Below are 19,426 nucleotides of genomic sequence, written 5' to 3'. Positions count from 1 at the left end.
GGGCAGTACCTGTGAAAGATACGACTCGATTGTCCGCTGGCAAGGTTCGTTCTTTCAGCCGTTTTTCAAATGGCGAGGCATTTCGCTCTCTTTTTTTTTCCCCTCCATGATCGACGCACAATCAGTGCTGCTAACTACTGCAAGCTATTGAACCAGGTGAGGGCTGCATATCGCCGGAAAAGACGAGGGCAATCAATTCGGGAGGCCATCCCTCCTCTACGATAATGCCACGCCGCATAGATAGTGTCGGAAGTTCCATGCGGCTTTTCGCGGATGATGCTGTAGTATACAGAGAAGTTGCAGCATTAGAAAATTGCAGCGAAATCCAGGAAGATCTGCAGGGAGTGGCAACTGACCATTAACATAGACAAATGAAATGTATTGCGAATACAGAGAGAGAAGGATCCTTTTTTGTATGATTATATGATAGCAGAACAAACACTGATAGCAGTTACTTCTATGAAATATCTGGGAGTGTGCGTACGGAACGATTTGAAGTGGAATGATCATATAAAATTAATTTTTGGTAAGGCAGGTGCCAGGTTGAGATTCATTGGGAGAGTCCTTAGAAAATGTAGTCCATCGACAAAGGAGGCGGCTTACAAAACACTCGTTAGACCTATACTTGTGTATTGTTCATCAGTGTGGGATCCGTGCCAGGTCGGGTTGACGGAGGAGATAGAGAAGATCCAAAGAAGAGCGGCGCGTTTCGTCTCAGGGATATTTGGTAAGCGTGATAGCGTTACGGAGAAGTTTTAGCAAACTCAAGTGGCAGACTCTGCAAGAGAGGCGCTCTGCATCGCGGTGTAGCTTGCTGTCCACGTTTCGAGAGGGTGCATTTCTGGATGAGGTATCGAATATGTTGCTTCCTCCTACTTGTACCTCCCGAGGAGATCACGAATGTAAAATTAGAGAGATTCGAGCGCGTACGGAGTCTTTCCGGCAGTCGTTCTTCCCGCAAACTATACGCGACTGGAACAGGAAAGGGAGGTAATGACAGTGGCACGTAAAGTGCCCTCCGCCACGCACCGTTGGGTGGCTTGCGGAGTATAAATGTAGATGTAGATACTGCAGCTCGAACAGTCTCAAAACTTGAAGAAATGCTCTGGACTCAACTTGATCGTCTTCCCTACAGTCTGGACCTATCGCCCTGCGATATTAATTTGTTTGGGCCGCTTAAAACAGCTCTGTGAGGACGACGACTCGAAGGCGACCATGGCATGGAGGGATTCGTGCGCAATTGGCTCCAGACCTAAACGGCTACGATACTGAGATCAAAAACCTTCCATCTCACTGGGAAAAAAGGGAAACCACGTCGAAAAATAAATCATATTTGGCTTTGTCAGTAACTATTTTGTAAATAAAATCCTATTTGTATTCCACATATCCTCGTATTTTGTTGCGTATTTAAGACATGTAATTCGCCATTGTGGCCTAATATGAGTAGGTAGAGCGAGGCCAGTACTTTCCTGTCAGAGGTTACCTCAAAAGCAAAGTGTGCAGTACTTCCGTTGGTAAAGTTGAAGAACTAGCGCAGAAAATTACTCCATGTTTTCAAGATTGTATAGTTAATCCGGGAGCGTTCCAAAGAATTAGTAACTCACTTCAGAGGCGAATGTAGAATTGCAGTGAAGTGAAAAAACGACACATAGGACATATCCTTTGAACACGTAAGTGTGAACAATAAATCGTAACAAGTAATGTACTGGAGCTGTATCGTATTCTGTGTTAAAGTGGGCCATGGATGAAATTTGCTTCTGATTAGACAGAGACTTAAACTTTCCTATTAACAGTTCAGATAATTTTTTACCGATTAGAACAGTAGTTATTACTGAAGTCAGATGCTGCTCGTAACGAAACATTCGTTGTTTGTAAACCCGTGTTTACTAGAACGTTTTTGCTTCTACTATCGCGTGCTTTTAAAGAGTATAAAATTTCGCCATTAATTATGATGTTCCCTGTAGAAATGCGATGCATCGAACCGAGCGGGGTGGCACTATGATTAAAACACTGGAATTCTAATCGTGAGGACCGATTTCAAATAGGCCGCAGGTCTTCACGATTTAAGTGTTCCGTAGTTTCCCTAAATTGTTTGTAGCGTCATTGCTGACAATTGTTAGGCAGGCAGTATAGCACGTTAGGCAGGAACTGCGATATTGAGACGGGAATCCATTGCCTGCTCAGCAATTTCCGCCCGCCACTCAACAGGTACATGGAGGTGATTCTGCTAGTCAGAGTACACGGTTCCGACACTAAACTAACTCGCAGCGGACTGAACTCCAAAGTCGCCAAGAAGCAGACCTCTCTTTCTGCGTCTGACGGAAGTATTGACAACGATTTCAGATATGCGTGTGGTCGGAACGTGCGGCACCGGCTTCATATTCATTTGATTTAGTGTCCAGTTGAAGATTATGCCAAAAGCTCGGTAGTCTGTGAGGGCGCCGGGGAAAGTTACCTTGTGGAGAAATGGATCGTCGGCCACCTCTCCCAAATGAACAAGCAAGCAAGCGTCACTCGTAGGAAGTTGCCCTTTGGACACATGAAAATTATTATTGTTGTTTGACAAACTCGGTTGTTAACTTTTTGAGCAGTGGCGTGTCCCACTTCCTAAGAATTAATCTACATAAAACCCCTGCGGACTGCTCTGTTCGAACTAGGCTAGTAAAATTACATCTTTCAATTGGTCAAGTCTCTAAGCGTACATAATTTCGTATCAGGAAATTCACATTCAGTTGAGCTATCGATATTTTAATGTCGTTTCATCAACGTGTGCGTAGAAAGTTCTATGACTCGCTTCTAAACACACTGGTGATGGTTGTACTGTAGCTGAGATGTAACTAGATCGGCAATAACATACAGATTGATACTCGACTGATAGCTGTGTTCATCCCTATTAATAATAATGATGATGATGATGATGATGATAACTTCACAGTCGCTGAACACAACGGTTCCTAATGGAATCCAACTGACAGTGTTTATTATTGTTGAAGGAAATGTCAAGTACGGAAAAAAACTATTGCTGCAGGACACAGGTGGTCGGTAACTGCAACTTCTATTAAAATATGTGTGATTTGCAGGTAAAGCTCTTCTTAAGGCGCATGTATGATATGCTATCCAAGAATGAGAGTTGGTTATAACCTTAAATGGCTTCATAGCGAAATTGTGAAGTTACTTAAATCGAAGCTACATAACACAAGTTGAGAAGGAACGAACCAAAACATAACATTGAGAGAAGTGTTTAGTGAAAATGAAAGTAGTTTTCTAACAAGGGAAGCCATCCACCTGAAATAGGTCACTAAGAGCGCGTAGATCGTTGTAGTTTTCTGAAGGTGGTGGGAAAGGAGTCCGGAACTACTGCCGAACAATTTGGTTGTAATGAACGTGTTTCCTCCAAAAGTAAGATTGTACTCGCACTAAGTGTTAAAAGAAATGTGAATGGCTGAAGGAGCTCAGGAAGGCATCACGTACGCTCATTCGCCTGTAGCCGCAACTAGGCCGTCGGTGAATTCAGCTGGGGGCACAATGCTGTTCGGACAAATGCATTGCCACAGAGGTTCGAGAAGCGTGTTCAAGAATTTTTAATCGTTGTGACTGCAAAATATCTAATATTCTAATCGAAACCATCTTTGAAATCACATAGCGGAGCTCACTACTAGTATTATTTTCAGGAAAATGTGACCTAGTGCGCATTAGTGCCATCAGAATGGCGGGACTCCAAAGTTGTACCATTCTGATTTGGTTTTCTCGTGCTTTCCGTAAATTCCGTATGACAAATGCAGGGATTGTTGTTCTTAATATAGTACGGCAACTTCATTTCTCTAACCGAGCGTGTGATTAATTTGTAATGATCTCATCACAGACGAGACTTTAGTTCAAGCTTATGGTTGAGTAACCTGACGTTCGATGGATGCCATCACCCAACTGGTAATTTTAGTATCCCGAATGATTGCCGATACTATTTGGCACACTACATGAGCATTCATTGTGTTCCATAAAGAGTTTTCAGTACACAATCAGCGTTACTCAGATGATTATGGTGACAAGTCTTAAAAACAAGCCGGCCAAAGTGGCCGTGCGGTTCTAGGCGCTGCAGTCTGGAACCGCGAGACCGCTACGGTCGCAGGTTGGAATCCTGCCTCGGGCAGGGATGTGTGTGATGTCCTTAGGTTAGTTAGGTTTAACTAATTCTAAGTTCTAGGGGACTAATGACCTGAGAAGTTGAGTCCCATAGTGCTCAGAGCCATTTGAACCATTTTCTTAAAACAAGTTTTAATACATTGCTTTGTGGTAGCTACTAGCTATGAGTTGTCAGTAGTACTTCCTGTAAAGCTCTTGCGTGTAGAATTTTTAATGTGTATTAGTAACTCCTGAGATTAATAATAATATTTTTTCACCCTCTCTTCTCGTTTGTATGTTGGGGGCGCCTAGGTTACGGGAGAGTTGCGATTACGACTCCCACCAGTGATTCATACACACACATGCCGACAGGTGGTAGTCTCCATCGTGTATAGGAGTGTCTAGACAGACACAGGTGTTAGTCTCACAGAGCCGGTTTTGGACTTGACAGGCGGCACTCAGAGAACAGGCTGGACGGACTTCCTAGAGATTATCCTACAGGTCACCAAGCAATGAATCGCAAACCGGTCACGCTTAGTGGTACTTACACCACGGAAAGATACAATTTTGTCGCCACATTGCATCCTAGTGTTCCTTGGTCGATCAATAGGTGAATCCAAAGGTCCGGAGTTGGCTCCGCAGGCGTCATATAATTTTTTGTCACTTATCACTCCTTTTTACACATGGCAACAACTTAGTAATGTAGGAAATGCTAAATTGCAACCTAGTTGATTGTTGTTGTTGTTGTTGTTGTTGTTGTCGTGATCTTCAGTCCAGAGACCAGTCTGATGCACAGGATAGAGTAGCATGGAGAGCTGCAAGCTTCTTTATCTCCCAGTACCTACTGCAACCTACATCCTTTTGAATCTGTTTAGTGTATTCATCTCTTGGTCTCCCTCTACCGTTTACCTCCTACGCTGCCCTCCAATACTAAATTGGTGATCCCTTGATGCCTCAGAATATGTCCTACCAACCGATCCCTTCTTCTAGTCAAGTTGTGCCACAAATTGCCCTTCTCCCCAATTCTGTTCAATACCTCCTCATTAGTTATGTGATCTACCCATCTAATCTCCAGCATTCTTCTGTAGCACCACATTCCGAAAGCTTCTATTCTCTTCTTGTCTAAATTATTTATCGTCCACGTTTCACATCCATACATGGCTACACTCCATAAAAATACTTTCAGAAACGACTTCCTGACACTTAAATCTATACTCGGTGTTAACAAATTTCCTTGCCTTTGCCAGTCTACAATATCCTCTCTACTATTCGACATTAAATTGTAGGTTTTCGTATTACGCCTCGACAAAACGGTTCAGTGGTTGGAGGAAGGCAGTGCCATACCACTTCCTGTGGGACAGCACCAAATAAAGCTCTGCGGTGTTCAAACCAGTATTCGGGCTGTTTACAGTAGCGCATTCTTAACCTATAGTCCTGTCCTTTGCGTTACCAAATAATATTGAGCGCGACTACATTTCATTGGTTGTGCATTGGGTGCAGTATAAATACTTCAGATTATTCGAAGATTAATTGTATTTGGACCCGATTTATAAAAATTGTCCACTGCGTGTCGCCTACTTCCTACAGGAACGTCGAATCTTTAGTAAACTCGACGCAATTTGCATTTTGGAAGTGGAAAAAGACAAGTGCGACTGGGAATTGCGCCCTGAGGATTCCATACGAACTTAATTATTGGGGTGGTGGTGGTAGTGGTGGTGGTCATCGTCGTCATCTTCTTGATCGTGATCATCCGACCTCCGTGTTGTTTCTGGCGACTCCTCACATCGCTGAGAGGGGAAGGCTACGCTAAAACGAATGCTGAAAAATCTGTGGTTCGACCGAGATTCGATCCCGTGACTCCTGTTTCTGGGCACGCGGCTTAATGCTGGATCACTAGGCGCGACATACGTATAGATGGTTCACCTACACATTTTGACATGGGTTGTGGGAGGGACAAGGGGAGGAAGGCGGGGTTCTTCATTGATGTGAAATTATTAATTGATTGTCACAAGAGATAAGTTATTCACGTAATGCCATTAATTGGCAGTACCCTCGACAACGTTATATTTAAACGATTTCTCTTTTTGCAGACGTTGCGCAGTATGATACCCGCCAGGACGACTGCTTGCCGCCAGTCATCAGACTGGAGAGGTATCTCTGCGACCCCAACTACAGCCGGTGAGTATACTTAGAAACCATAAAGATTTCAAATTCGGTTTATGTCGTTTGTGTCGCTGTCAAGTTCTTCTGTTTCGTCATATTACCATTCGTGGCGTGCATGTCGGGATTAGCCAATGCATTTGAGCGTTATCAAGTAACGGACCGCCTAAGGTGGATTGTCCCGCTAGTGGAGGTGTCTAGTCTCACAGGACTGGTTGACACAACGAGTAACACAGTGGGACTCGTATTCGGGAAGAGCGAGCTGTAGATCACAAATATTTTAGGCGCTTGTCAAAATACTTTATCAAATACGCCTATTTCGTCTAAAATGAGCTGTTCGTCGCTATTCAAATTGGCTCCACTGGACCATGCTGCATGAAAATCTGTCAGTATCCGCGCACTCTCATTCAACAGTTCATCACAACTGCGAACTGAGTCCCTTTTACCCTAGTAATCCTTTCCAACGGAAAGAGATTCAAATGGGCTGCTCAGAAACTAACAGACTTTGTCTTACCACGCCGGTGGGCGGGGCTACAGCCGCCATCTTGGTGCCATAACGTTCATACTCTTGGTACGCATCTAGTGGTGATGGTCTGTGTCTGTGCTACTTTGCTTTCTGTGGCGTGTTAAAATGTGCGCTGCAGTAGATAATTCCGCCACATGTGAGGTGTGTTCGCTAAAAAACTGCAAACCAATTGAAATTTGTCAAACACTGACAAAGACAAAGTGGGCGATACAAAACAAGCGTCGGGGAAAACTTAGCGCGAAAGTATTTATTTATTTATTTTTTCCCCAACTCACGTTCACCCACGGCCAATCGAACGCGAGAGCTCCTATGGGATTTTGGATGGAAGGTTTTTGATCCGTGATACAGTCCGGATTTGGCACCGAGCTAATACCATCTCTTCCCAGCAATGAAGACATGGCTCGCTACACAACGCTTTGATGCTGGCACCGAAATACATGTCGGTATAAACCAGTGGTTGCAATCGCAGGCGGCAGATTTGTACAGAGAAGATATTCAAAAACTTGGGCCACGGTATGATATTCGCCTCAGTTTGAATGGCGATTATGTAGAAAAAATAGCTTAAGAATGTATCTTAAAAATGAATATAATAAAATTCGGTTTTGCCACGTTACTTTATGAATGGCCCTTCTATACCGTACTGGACTGGGTACTCCTTTCACTCTGTAGCAGGGACAGTTTTGCCACAGTTTAGCTGGTACTAAATCGCATAGAAAAAGATTAGTTTGAAGATAACTGTCTTCGCTGCTGGAGTCTGTTGAATAGCGTAAAACGAGGGATGGTTGTTAGATTTCTTGTAGAGAGCGGTGTTTTCAAAGTGGCACGTGACTGTACACAAATAACCGGTCAGTGTGACCGAGCGGTTCTAGGCGCTTCAGTCTGGAGCTGCGCGACCGCTACGGTCGCAGGTTCGAATCCCGCCTCGGGCGTGATGTGTGTGATGTCCTTACGTTAATTAGATTTAAAGTTCTAGGGGTCTGATGACCTCAGATGTTAAGTCCCATTTTGAACTACGCACAAATATAGACAGTTGATATCCGTATGTATGAGAACACTGCTACGTAAGTGTTTTTAATAGACTTTGGGCAAGCCTTTCCATAACATAAAAGTTACGGTGAATGAGGGCGATACATTTTCCCACCATTCACCCTCTATGCTACTGTTAATGATCTGACAGCCGACGCATATAAGACGGGGTTAATGTACCAGTAACTGAAGTTCTTGTTTGATGTTACGCATATTGCATTATGTCTTGTTACCTTCCATTCCCCTCCTCCTCCCCTTTCCTGTTCCATAAGCGATTTTTAACAAATATCTTACGTAAATGAAGTGGCAATTTCATGTAGGGCGGTCGGCTATTTAGGAATAATGTTAATACCACCTCGGCCTCAGATTTGGACTCCTAACAAAACAGCTGCGCAGCCTCCGACTTGGGGTTCCTATGAGACTACCACTGTTCCATCCCTAGTCTGTAGACTGGTGGGGAGCAGGAGGGCAGCTGCGGCCGCATGGTCGCGTGCAGAGCAGCAGGCGGCAGCTGCGCACGTGCCCCGCCGCGCCGCACCTGTTGGCTAATCACTGTGCCTGCGCCTGCGCCTGCGGCTGCAGTCTACCGCCAGAGTGCGCATACGAGGCGGCCGCTGTCGCTACTCGTGCATTAAAACATTCGCTCCCACAAACATCTCACCTATCGAAAAAATCGTGTTTTACAGTGTCTCGATTCATATGGAGAAAATAATTTCCAGAATTATATGGGACGCCTTAGCTCACACCCCTCTAAAAAGAACGGTAGTAGGAGTGAGCCACAAAGCTACTGTTCAATATCACTGACATTCATCTCTTGTAGAATCTTAGAACGTATTCTGGGCTCTAAAATAATGAGCTATCTCTAACGGAATAACGACCGTTCCAACCAACATGGACTCCGTAAAGATCGGTCAAGGGAAACTTTACCTGACACACTAGAAGTCATGGATCAGGGTAGATCTATTATTTCTTCAATTCCGAATAACATTTAACTCAGTTTCATCCCTGCGTCTGTTCTATCTAGTTACGAGAGAGGATCGGAAAGTAAATGGAAATAATTTTTTCCTCCCTCGTTATTGCAGACGGAATGTTGAAATTTCACGACGTTATAGTTTGAAGTTTGCGCTGTAGAGTGTGGTTTCTCATGTGCTGCTCCAGCGAGGGAAATCTGAGTACGAAATAAATATAGCGCGCATGTTAATGTCGTCAACTTGTGAAGAGTAGCCATGTGTAGTGTAGATATTTGTGGGCCAAAGGGCATAGACAGAGTGAAATTGATAGGGACATGCGCGGCATATATGGCGACGACTGTATGGACCGTAGCAGTGTCTCCAGGCGTTGTGCGTTCTTCCAGGAGGATTGTGTGAGCCTTAGTGACTCGCCACGCTCCGTCCGGTAACAGCTACAACTCCACAGAATTTCGGAGCCACTTAGGCAGCACTTTTGAACGAGCAGCGTGTGCAACTCCGAACCTTTCAGCAGCAGTTAAACATTTCCTATGGTGCGGTGTATTGGACAGTACACGTTGAAATTTCATGAAGTGAGTGCTCGCTGGGTGCCTTAGAACCTGACTTACAACCACAAGGGCCAGCGAATGATGACAGTTTGGATCACTTAACGCGTTACGCCGGAGGAGGAGGAGGAGGAGGAAACTTTCTGAAAGGAACAGTCACTGGTGACGTGGCTTGGGCGTAACACTACACGTCCGCACGTCCGAAACCAAGCAGGCTATTATGTAATGGAAATATACTGGTTTCCCAGTACGAAAAAGTTCAGAGGGACTAAGTCTGCTAGGAAAGTGCTTGTGACAGTGTTGTGGGGTATGCATTGTGTTTTATTAGTGGACTTTGCTGAACGCGGGACCGTTGTGAATACTGCAGCCTACATCGAAACTTTGGTTAAGTTGCGTCGTGCTCATCGTGACAATCGCCGTAACATCGCTGACGGTGTCAAACCTCATAGCGGTCCTCGCCTCCATGTTGCTGCTCCTGTTCGTAAGAAAATTGCCAAATTTGGGTGGGAGGAGCTCCGGCATCCACCATACAATGCGGACCGTGCACCGTCCGACTTTCTTATAGGTTTGGCTCCATGAAGAAGTTCCTGGCCGGCCAACGCTTTGTGATAGAAGCAGAAGTGAAATCAGCACCCGCAGATGGCTATGCTCTAACCAAACGGACTTCTACGAACAGGGCATATTGAAACTGGTACCACAATGAGAGAAATGTGTTAAACTTTGGTGACCTCGTTGAAAAGTAGGTAAAACATGCGTTAATTTCTGATTTTTTGTTTTGTTACTTGTGAAATTCTGTGGAAATAAAATTATTGTGAGTTACTTTCCGATTCTCTGTCAGATCTCTGCAACTAGATCGATGGTTTATTGGTGTGAGGACTCAGCTTGTTCGCTTGGATGGAGAGTCATGTGGAGATGTAGAACTACCTTAAAGCGTGCCCCAGAAAAGTGCCTTGGGTATATTGGCCTGTCACAGATACCTAGCAGATGTTGAAGCTAAAGGGGTGGAACAAAAATAGAAACACCAAAATCGCAACACATTACTATGGCTGATGCGCTGTAGGAAAGCGAATCTTACACCATTCTTCCTGCAAAATAGTGCCAAATTTAGGTGACGATTATAAAGGTTGATAGCGATCATAAGCCGTGCTCTCCAAAGTAGACCACAACAGTTCAGTAATATTGAAATCTTGTGACTGGTGGATGGAGGAGATGTGACAGTTTAATCCTCATGCTCAAAAAACCGCTCCTGGCAAACTGTGTTAGCAAGGGCTCTGTCGTCGTGGAAAACAGCACCACTGCTGGGAAAGAAAATTGTAACATGGGATGGACTCAAGTAATCCTTGGCGGTAATCTGACTTTGCAGAGTTACCGTGGGGCCCATGGAATACCACGATACGGTTGCATAAATCATCACCGAACCCCCGCCATACTTCACTCTTAGAACGTAAACGCGGCAAGAAATTGGAAATTGTGGGACAAGACTCATCCGACCAAATGAATTTCTTCCATTGCTCTATAGCCCACGGTTTATGGCTTCGACACCATGTTCTTTTGTTAAGGGTGTTCGCATCACTGAGGAATGGTGTTTTTTTCCCCTCATAAGGTTCGCGAATGCGACATTCAGTTCTACAGTAACTTTTGCAGCTGTCGATCCGTTATTTTTCGCTTAATCACTCAGCACACACTTTCGGCCACGTTGTGACTTGGCGGGCGATGTTTTCCCGCTTTCCCTGTATGTGGTGTAAGCCTTAGAGATGATGCCGCTTGAAGCACCAAACACTACGGCTCCTTTGGTTACGAAAGCACCTACCATACAAGCACCAACAATTTCCCTACGTTCGAAGTCACTTAGCACCGACATAATGCGCTCACACGACACAGAACACTGTTCTGACCACGACTGACATTTGCAACGTATTAAGGTCATTGCACAGGTGCCGTTCTTGGTCAAGTAAAACTGTACAACCTGCTGGTTTGGATAGCATTTGCATTCACCTTAAAACCCACATTTCTCGAGGTGTTTCCGTAATTTCGTCCAACCGCTGTATCTGTATTGGAGTACTTTCTGAAAAAAGCTGCACGAATATTACGTCAGATCTTCAAGGGATTTCAGTGATGCAGAGAATCGCAGTTTCTTCAGAAATGTAAAAATTAACACAAACAGAAAAATCTACAAGGTGTAAAACTTTGCTTCCGCCGTTTGCCGATAGGTGGCGACAACGGTAAGTAGCGGTCGAAAGAAACAGATCGCATACGTCAGGCAGTTAGCTTGGACCTCGGTCAACATAACCTCATTCAAACATTAGTCTATTTGTGTCTGCACAACAAAGTTGTTCTTAATTGAAAATGTCGGTTTTCGAGCCTAATTCTCGTCATTTGCGGGAGGTGTTACTGTTTTGTTTCAGTATGAAGAAAACAGCGGCCGAGTCTGATCGAATGATCTCAAGTACGTATGGCAAGGACGCTATTAGTGAAAGAACTTGTCGTGAGTGGTTTCAAAGTTTCAAGAACGGTGATTTTAACTTCGTAGACCGGCATAGTGGTGGAAGAGAATGTTTTCGAAGATGCAGAATTGGAGACATTGCTGAGTGAAGACTCGCATTAAACTCAAGAAGAATTGGCACGTTTAGTGGGAATGACGCAGCAAGCCATTTCAAAACGTCTCAAGGTTATGGGCACTATTCAGAAGGAAATAACTTGGGTCCCGTGTGAGCTGAAACCAAGAGACATTGAGCGGCGTTTGTGTGTTTGTGAACAATTGCTTCAGAGGCAAAAGGGGAAGGGATTTCTGCATCGCATTGTGACCGGGCTCGAAAAATGGGTTCATTACGATAACCTTAAACGCAAAAAATCATGGGGACATCCCGGGCATGCTTCCACGTCGACGGCCAAACCGAATATTCACGGCCCCATGATCATGCTCTGCATTTGGCGGGACCAGCTCGGCGTCGTGTACTACGAGGTGTTAAAACCAAGTGAAACGACCACAGGTGCTCGTTATCGAACGCAATTAATGCGTTTGAACAGAGCATTAAAAGACAAACGGCCACAATACAGCGAAAGCCACCATAAATTGATTTTGCAGCACGACAACACTAGACCCCATGTTGCAAAAGAGGTCAAAACGTAGGTTGAAACGTTAAAATGGGAAGTCCTTCCCCACCCGCCGTATTCTCCAGACATTGCTCCCATGGCGCATGGCCTGGCTGACAAACACTTCCGATCTCATGAAGTCACAAATTTGATCGATTCGTTTATCGATTCAAAAGATGAACAATTTTTTCGACGCGGGATTCGTACATTGCCCGAAAGATGGGAGAAAGTAGTGCCCAGCGATGGAAAATATTTTGAATGATACATGTGTACAATAAAAAGGCGCCGCAGTTGGAATCAGTGAATTCAAGCCAGCATGTAAAAAGTTGCAGGTGTATTATAGGGAACGATCACATAGACTCAGCCGTATGCATGTCAGCGGCTTGTGGGCATGTGGTTGGTGTTGCTACCTCTCGATCGCGAACTCCGGTTCCGTTGTCGGCACGGTCAGGAATTATAACTGTTTTTGTGTTAGCCTCATTTTTCATCTAGTTTATTACACGCGCAAGTCGCAGAGTTGGCGTCGAATAAAAAGATTTGCACGTGGCGGTCGAGCAACCTCAGAAGCGATCTGCAGTCCAATAACGCCATGCGATCGCTTCATTTCAGTTGTAGTTAAGACAGATGGCATGCTTCGGTGCTTCGTAGGATTTTAGTAAAATGCAGTCAGTCTCCAAAGCAGGTTGCCTACAAAATCCTCGTGCGCCCAATTTTAGAATACTGATACAGTGTTTAGGATCCGTACCGAAAGGGGCTAACAGGGGAGTTTGCCCACTTACAAAGAAAGGCGGAGCGATTGGTCGCAGGTTTGTTTGATCCATGGAAAAGAGTCGGCCGCTGTGGCCGAGCGGTTCTAGGCACTTCAGTCTGGAACCGCGCTGCTGCTTTCGTCGCAGGTTTGAATCCTGCCTCGGGCATGGATGTGTGTGATGTTTAAGTAGTTCTAAGTCTAGGAGACTGATGACCTCAGATGTTAAGTCCCATAGTGTTTAGATCCATCTGAACTATGGGAAAGCGTCATAGAGACGTTGGAGAACATGAAGTAGCAGCCGCTTGAAGACAAATGCAAACTACCCCGTGTAAGACTACTTCTAATGTTTCAAGAATCACCTCTTAAGGGGAGTCGTGCCGGTCAAACTAACAAAATTTTCCTTTTTACTTGCATGCAGATTATGAAAATATGGACATATACGAAACATAGGAAACAGGTACTACAGAACAAATATAGTGGCAATAAAAAGAGAAGGCAACGCAGAAGGCTTGCTCAACCTCGCCGGTCTCCGTATAAAAACTATCAAATATAACTATGTAATAAGTAGTTTCAAGAGGTACGCTGTGGAGTCAATGACTATAGCAGCGGAACATGCTGTAGCAGAAAATGGTAGTTCTGACACAGCAGTATCATTCTATGGATGCTGGCAAAAAGACGTGCGCATCTATTTTCAGCATCGACAGTGAAAAAGTGTTAGATGTAGATGTGCTGACCAGGTACTGTCAGGTTGTAGGCAGGCAGTTAAGACCACAGAAAAGTAAACCACGCGTGAACTGAATTATAAGAGAAATAGTGATGGAACTTGTGGAGGGATAGAGGTTGCTTCTGCAGTAAATTGTTCAAATGGTCGCAGGATGACTCTGTTGCTCGCTACACGAGTTTCTTCGGGGATGGAGAGACACGATCGTATAAGGCAGTGGTGGAGAGTAGACCATATGGTGCCCTGTCGATTAGAAAACTAGAGTGCGTTGATGATGTTCAGAAGAGGATGGGTACCAGACTTCATAGACTAAAATAGCAATTGGGAAGTACCAAGTTACTCATAGTCTGACTGATAAACAGATTGATTAGATTATACAGTATGAAGTATGGCTATTAGAAGTACCAGGGGTAATTTCAATGATATGAAAAGAGCTCTTTGGGCAATCTATTTCCACAAGCTGACTACAGATGTTGAGCCAACCCCCCCCCCCCCCCCACCTCCCCCCCCCCCCCCCCCCCCCCCCCACGGTGGTGTAAAATGCTGGAGGCAAACGTGGAAGATAAATTGCATTTTCTCACACAAAATATGATGATGTGCTTGCAATGAAACATGTGTTTATGGATCTTGCCCATCCAGAGCTATTGAAGAAAAATCCGAAAAGCAAAACGCAAAATGCGAAAGATCTTTAAACAATGCTGTATGGTTAAAGATACCAACAAATATTTTTGTTGGAAGCTCAATCTTCGAACTTGGAGTTTTTGACTCGTTATTACCTTTAATGATGGCTATTCCGGGAGACAACAGGTTTTAGAGCATCTTAAAATTCATAAAAAGGTTACAACACCACTAAAAGTATGATGTATTTGGACCAATTGCGAATCTCGAAGGGTGATGTTGTAGCAAACAGTATGTTAAAATAAACCAGATCCAAGAAAATGAGGGTAGCATTAAGTGAAGACGATGAAGGAGATGAGTAGCAGCCAGAAGATTCTAACATATTTAGTGTGTATCAGTTGGCTGAGTATTAAAATTTTCCCTTCAAAATGCAAATTTTTTTAAAAGACTTTTTCAGTATAAATGTCTATTTTTTTCTCAATAACTTCTAAATCTATACGTGTGAACTACTTACCACATAACATAGATAGTACCGTTATTTCATAGGTCTGCTCTAGTAGCATTTACTATTATAGTTAAAATTCAAGAAATTGAAGTTTTGAAAAGGTACATAAAAATATATTTAGGGAAAAATCATAACTTTTTCTATTATTTTAAAGCGAAAAGCAATACATTATCAAAACATGATAAAATGTGTGGTAAAAATGTCATATTCATATAAAAATGTCACATTTATGTTCTCAGCAGTTCCTGTGGGTGGGGCATTTATAAAGCCAATTTAACATTGTCAAGATAGGGCGGTACGACTCCCCTTAAGTGAGAAGTCGGAGTATTTTAAAACTCCCTACATATCACTTTCGGAGGGATTGTAAAGACAAGATACAGACAGATTAAATCACGCTCACAGGAGCTTTAGACTATCATTCTTTAGGCTCTCCATACACAAATGGAACGTGAAGAAGCCCAAATAACTGGTACAGTGGGAGGTACTGTGCGCTATACACTTCACAATGGTTTGTACGAAGTATAGAAGAAGATCCAAAGTGTCCTTCCTGGGTGACGGTAGGGGGTGGGGCAAGGGCGAAGAAGAGATGTGTTTGACGCAGTTTGTAAGAGTAGTGTCTCTACCTCCACAACTTCGACGTCAGTTGCAAACTAGTGTCACCGTGATCGCTGTAAGATCCCATTTTGTAGGTCAAAGTCTGGGACATGTAGCGGATGTTTCAGCGACTTAAATTTCAGAAAGTGTAGTGTATCCTTCGTAGCAGTAAGAGGGCGTATCTTACCATAGCACAGTCTGTTTATAACACACCGTGCTGATCGTGTAGACTGTAGAGGCTGGAAGCGCTTACCGCAATTTAGTATAGTGAGCACTACTCGTAGCTCCATCCTTCTCCCGGGTTCACGGATAGAGCGAGAAAGGCGTCATGCTGTGAAAAGAAATGGCACCTCATACATACTGGTTGTCGGGCCGTGTGGCAGGCGACACTGAGATTAGTATCCCACAGCTGTCCAGGACCCCTCTCCGGCCAGTCTTCGCTGCTCGTCGGGACTGCTCATTGAAGACAGTTCTACTCCAGTCAATGAGATTCCAGCCCGAAGACGTCTCGGGTACAGCTACACTCCTTTCATCGTAAGAATAAACCTCATGTAAATATTACAATATGTATTGCTCAAACCTCATTGGATTTCGTTTCAAGTGGAGCGGAAGCCAAGCTGTCCCGAGTACAGTCAAGTATGATAATGAGGATTCGTTTTATCGTTTGCATTATGTGTACGACGACTCAGCGATGATACGAGGCAACAGCTTTACTTGCGCATTTAACTTGGGCAGCAGTGGCCAGGGTAGTGGTCCAACTAACCTGCAGTGATGTGAACAGTTGCAGTAAAGACGTAAGAAGAGACGAGCAGAGCCGGCCGGAGTGGCCGAGCGGTTCTAGGCGCTTCAGTCTGGAACCGCGCGACCGCTACGGTCGCAGGTTCGAATCCTGCCTCGGGCATGGATGTGTGTGTCGTCCTTAGGTTAGTTAGGTTTAAGTAGTTCTAAGGTCTAGAGGACTGATGACTTAAGATGTTAAGTCCCATAGTGCTGAGAGCAATTTGAACCATTTTTGAGACGAGCAGAGAACAATGCATCTTTGAATGTGAGAACAGTGGAGCTTTGAATGTCATTTAATCTTTAAACAGAAGGAAATTGTACGTGGCAAAACTCGGGCAATACGGTACTTACGTGACCTGACAGATAACATAACATGCCGGCGATGTTAGGTAACATAGTATTGTAATAAAAAAAAAGTGGTGAAAATTTTTACTTTAACAATGGTAATTTTTTTTGCATGAGCTATGCGTGGCGTAAAAGCAGCAATGCTGGTTTTCCATCTAGTTTAAATATCGAAATGTTGGATCTACTTCCAAAATCGGAACAGCACCAGTGTGCGAGAATTACGGCTGCTTGACCACTCATCGTACTTGTGTTTGTTTGCATCAGGTTCATTCTTATATTGATCGAAGTATAGAAGTGATCGTCTGGGACGCCATGTCTTCCCATAGCAGGACCGTTGCGTTGTCACCCGCGGTACTCTTACAGCACAGCGGTACGTCGACGATATTCCAAGTCCCGTTTTGTTACCCTTCGTGGTAAGCCGCCCTGGGCTTTCATTTCAGCAGCGTAATGCCTGCCCGCACACGGCTACACTTTCCACTTCTTGTCTTTGTGCTTGCCAAACCATACCTTAACCAAAAAGGCTGCCAGATATCTCCCCCAATTGAGAAAGTTCGCAGCATTATGAGCAAGGCCCATCAACCAATTCGGGATTTTGACTGTGTAACGCGCCAGTTGGGCGGACTTCGGCACGATTTCCCTCAGAAGGACATCCAACAACTGTCAGTCAATGCCATGCCGAATAACTGCTTGCAAAATGGCCTGAGGTGTTCCATCTGACATTGTAATCATTTGTTCGTATGCTCATGTACATCACACCTACGAATATCCGTTCTGGCTCGTCGTCCGTTCACACTCTCCCATATCGATTTTTTTTTCTCTTGTGGATTTACCTTCATTATCTCTGATCTCAAGAAACTGACAATCCTCGTTCTTCTACGGTGCAAATCGACAATGGTGCGGCCATTATGTACGTGTTAACTGCGCAAGCGCATTTTAATTGTCGATCACTGATGACGCATTTGTAGGGCGTTGTTCGGGATCTATTGTTCGTTCTGTTACGCAGTGTTCCTAATGTTGCTTATATCTCCGTGGCAGTTCGAAAATTCCTATTCCTCAACGACTTACCCGGATACGATCTGGTAAAGGTCTCAAAATGAAGGAAACTTACGCGGGAGTCGACCGAAAAGAATTTCACAAGGAATCTCTCTTATGTGCCAAACTGCCTCAATAATCATCCAACAAATCCATTATGCGACTATGTTCATAGTTGTTCCGTATGTCACCCCACAGTACAGATACCGCTACGTGTTAAATCGTTGTGATCTAATCATCTAAGTACGTACATTACACTCAATTTTGTAGTCGGTACCTCCTTTAACAGGCTTCGTTCATAATCTGTAAATCTTGTCGAGTAAACATTTTTTTCCTGAAGGGAACTTTATTGTTATTTTGTTTCATTTGGTAAGAGACGCAGTGATACTTCTTTAAATCCGTAATGAGGAGTACCAGAAACGAGTTCTACACAGGAAGGGAAATAGTTTCTAGCGTGGCATAGCTCCTTCCAGTGCTGCATGAGAAGATAAGTTGGAGATGAGGCGGTACCTCATTGAAAAGTTTACTTAAGTCGACGGGATTCGTGTGGAAACCCATAATGAACAAATAGATCTCTTGCTAGAACGTGTTGACATTATTTTGTGGTCACGATTCCTTTCGCACACGTTGAGCGATAGGGAAGCTCAACAGAACATTTTTTTTCTTGAAGAGTCGTGGAGTGAAAGCGATCTAATAAGCGGCAAATGATATCAGAGGCCACAAGATGTATTGCGTGTTATGGGATGGGGAAGTGCCTTAAAAAGAATGCTAGTGACAAGTGTTCGCTCGAAAAACGGACTTCTGAGGGAAGTGGAACTGAAATTTTGTGCGAAGTCGATCCAAGGAGATTATCATGGCCAAATGAGCTCAGAATTTCTAGAAGTGGATTTTGGAGATAGTACTCCCTAGTCTTCCGCCCAATTCAGTCATTGCCATGGGTAGTGCGTCGAACCACTGTAGTTAGGGGCACAAAACACAATCCGTATATTACCCAAGGGTATCGATGATAGAATGTGTGAGAAAAAGGAGAGTAGAATGCAGTGACAGCATGGCAAAGGCTGAACTGTGAGTTCTAGTGCAGGCAAATAAACCAAATGGACCCCCCCCCCCCCCCCAGGGGACTCTCCACTCTTTTGCGGGTTCGTGCTTGCCTATCACGGGGCCTCAGCCTTTGCAGCATCTTTTCCCTTCCATGTTGCATGTCTATCTCCTTGCTATTCTTTTTCCCCTCCCTTGGGAATCATGTCTGGGCTGTTATTGGGGATGATCTTCATTGTCTGTGGCTGATATAAGAAAAATTTCACCCCTTTTTTTTGGTTCCCTTTTCCTGTCTTTGTTTTTCTCCTCCCATTCCTCGACTTCGGCGTTGGAGGTTTCTCTTCTTCTTCTTCCTCCCTGTGCTCTCCTAAAGGCTGGCCCACGCGTATGACGCGTAACAGGTGACTGGATAACGCGTATTTCCCAGCCCCGGGTCGACAGATGGGGTTGGCACATACCCCTTGTACAGGCCAGGCCGAGAGAGGGGTGATTGTGTGAGCTGCAACCTTCTCAAATTGCCGATTGGTGTGTCTGTCAGGTGTTCTGGAGGTGTGACCTGAGGTGTGAACAATCACCTAAGGCTGGTGCGTACCCTTGTGGAGAGG

General features: G+C 44.4%; 1 protein-coding gene across 3 annotated transcripts in view; it reads left to right on the top strand.

Annotated features, from left to right (window-relative positions):
* Window positions 1–19,426, top strand: part of LOC126481642 (serine/threonine-protein phosphatase 4 regulatory subunit 1-like) — a 341,775-nt gene that overhangs the window by 146,954 nt on the left and 175,395 nt on the right. For all 3 annotated transcript variants that reach the window (XM_050105543.1, XM_050105542.1, XM_050105544.1), the window contains one exon: window positions 6,210–6,297. In XM_050105543.1, coding sequence (XP_049961500.1) covers window positions 6,210–6,297 — 88 coding nt within the window. Of the gene's footprint in view, window positions 1–6,209; window positions 6,298–19,426 lie in introns of those variants that run through there.

This window comes from Schistocerca serialis, chromosome 5 (genome assembly GCF_023864345.2).
Source record: "Schistocerca serialis cubense isolate TAMUIC-IGC-003099 chromosome 5, iqSchSeri2.2, whole genome shotgun sequence".
Taxonomy (NCBI): domain Eukaryota; kingdom Metazoa; phylum Arthropoda; class Insecta; order Orthoptera; family Acrididae; genus Schistocerca; species Schistocerca serialis.
This window is presented reverse-complemented; position numbering and strand designations above follow the sequence as displayed.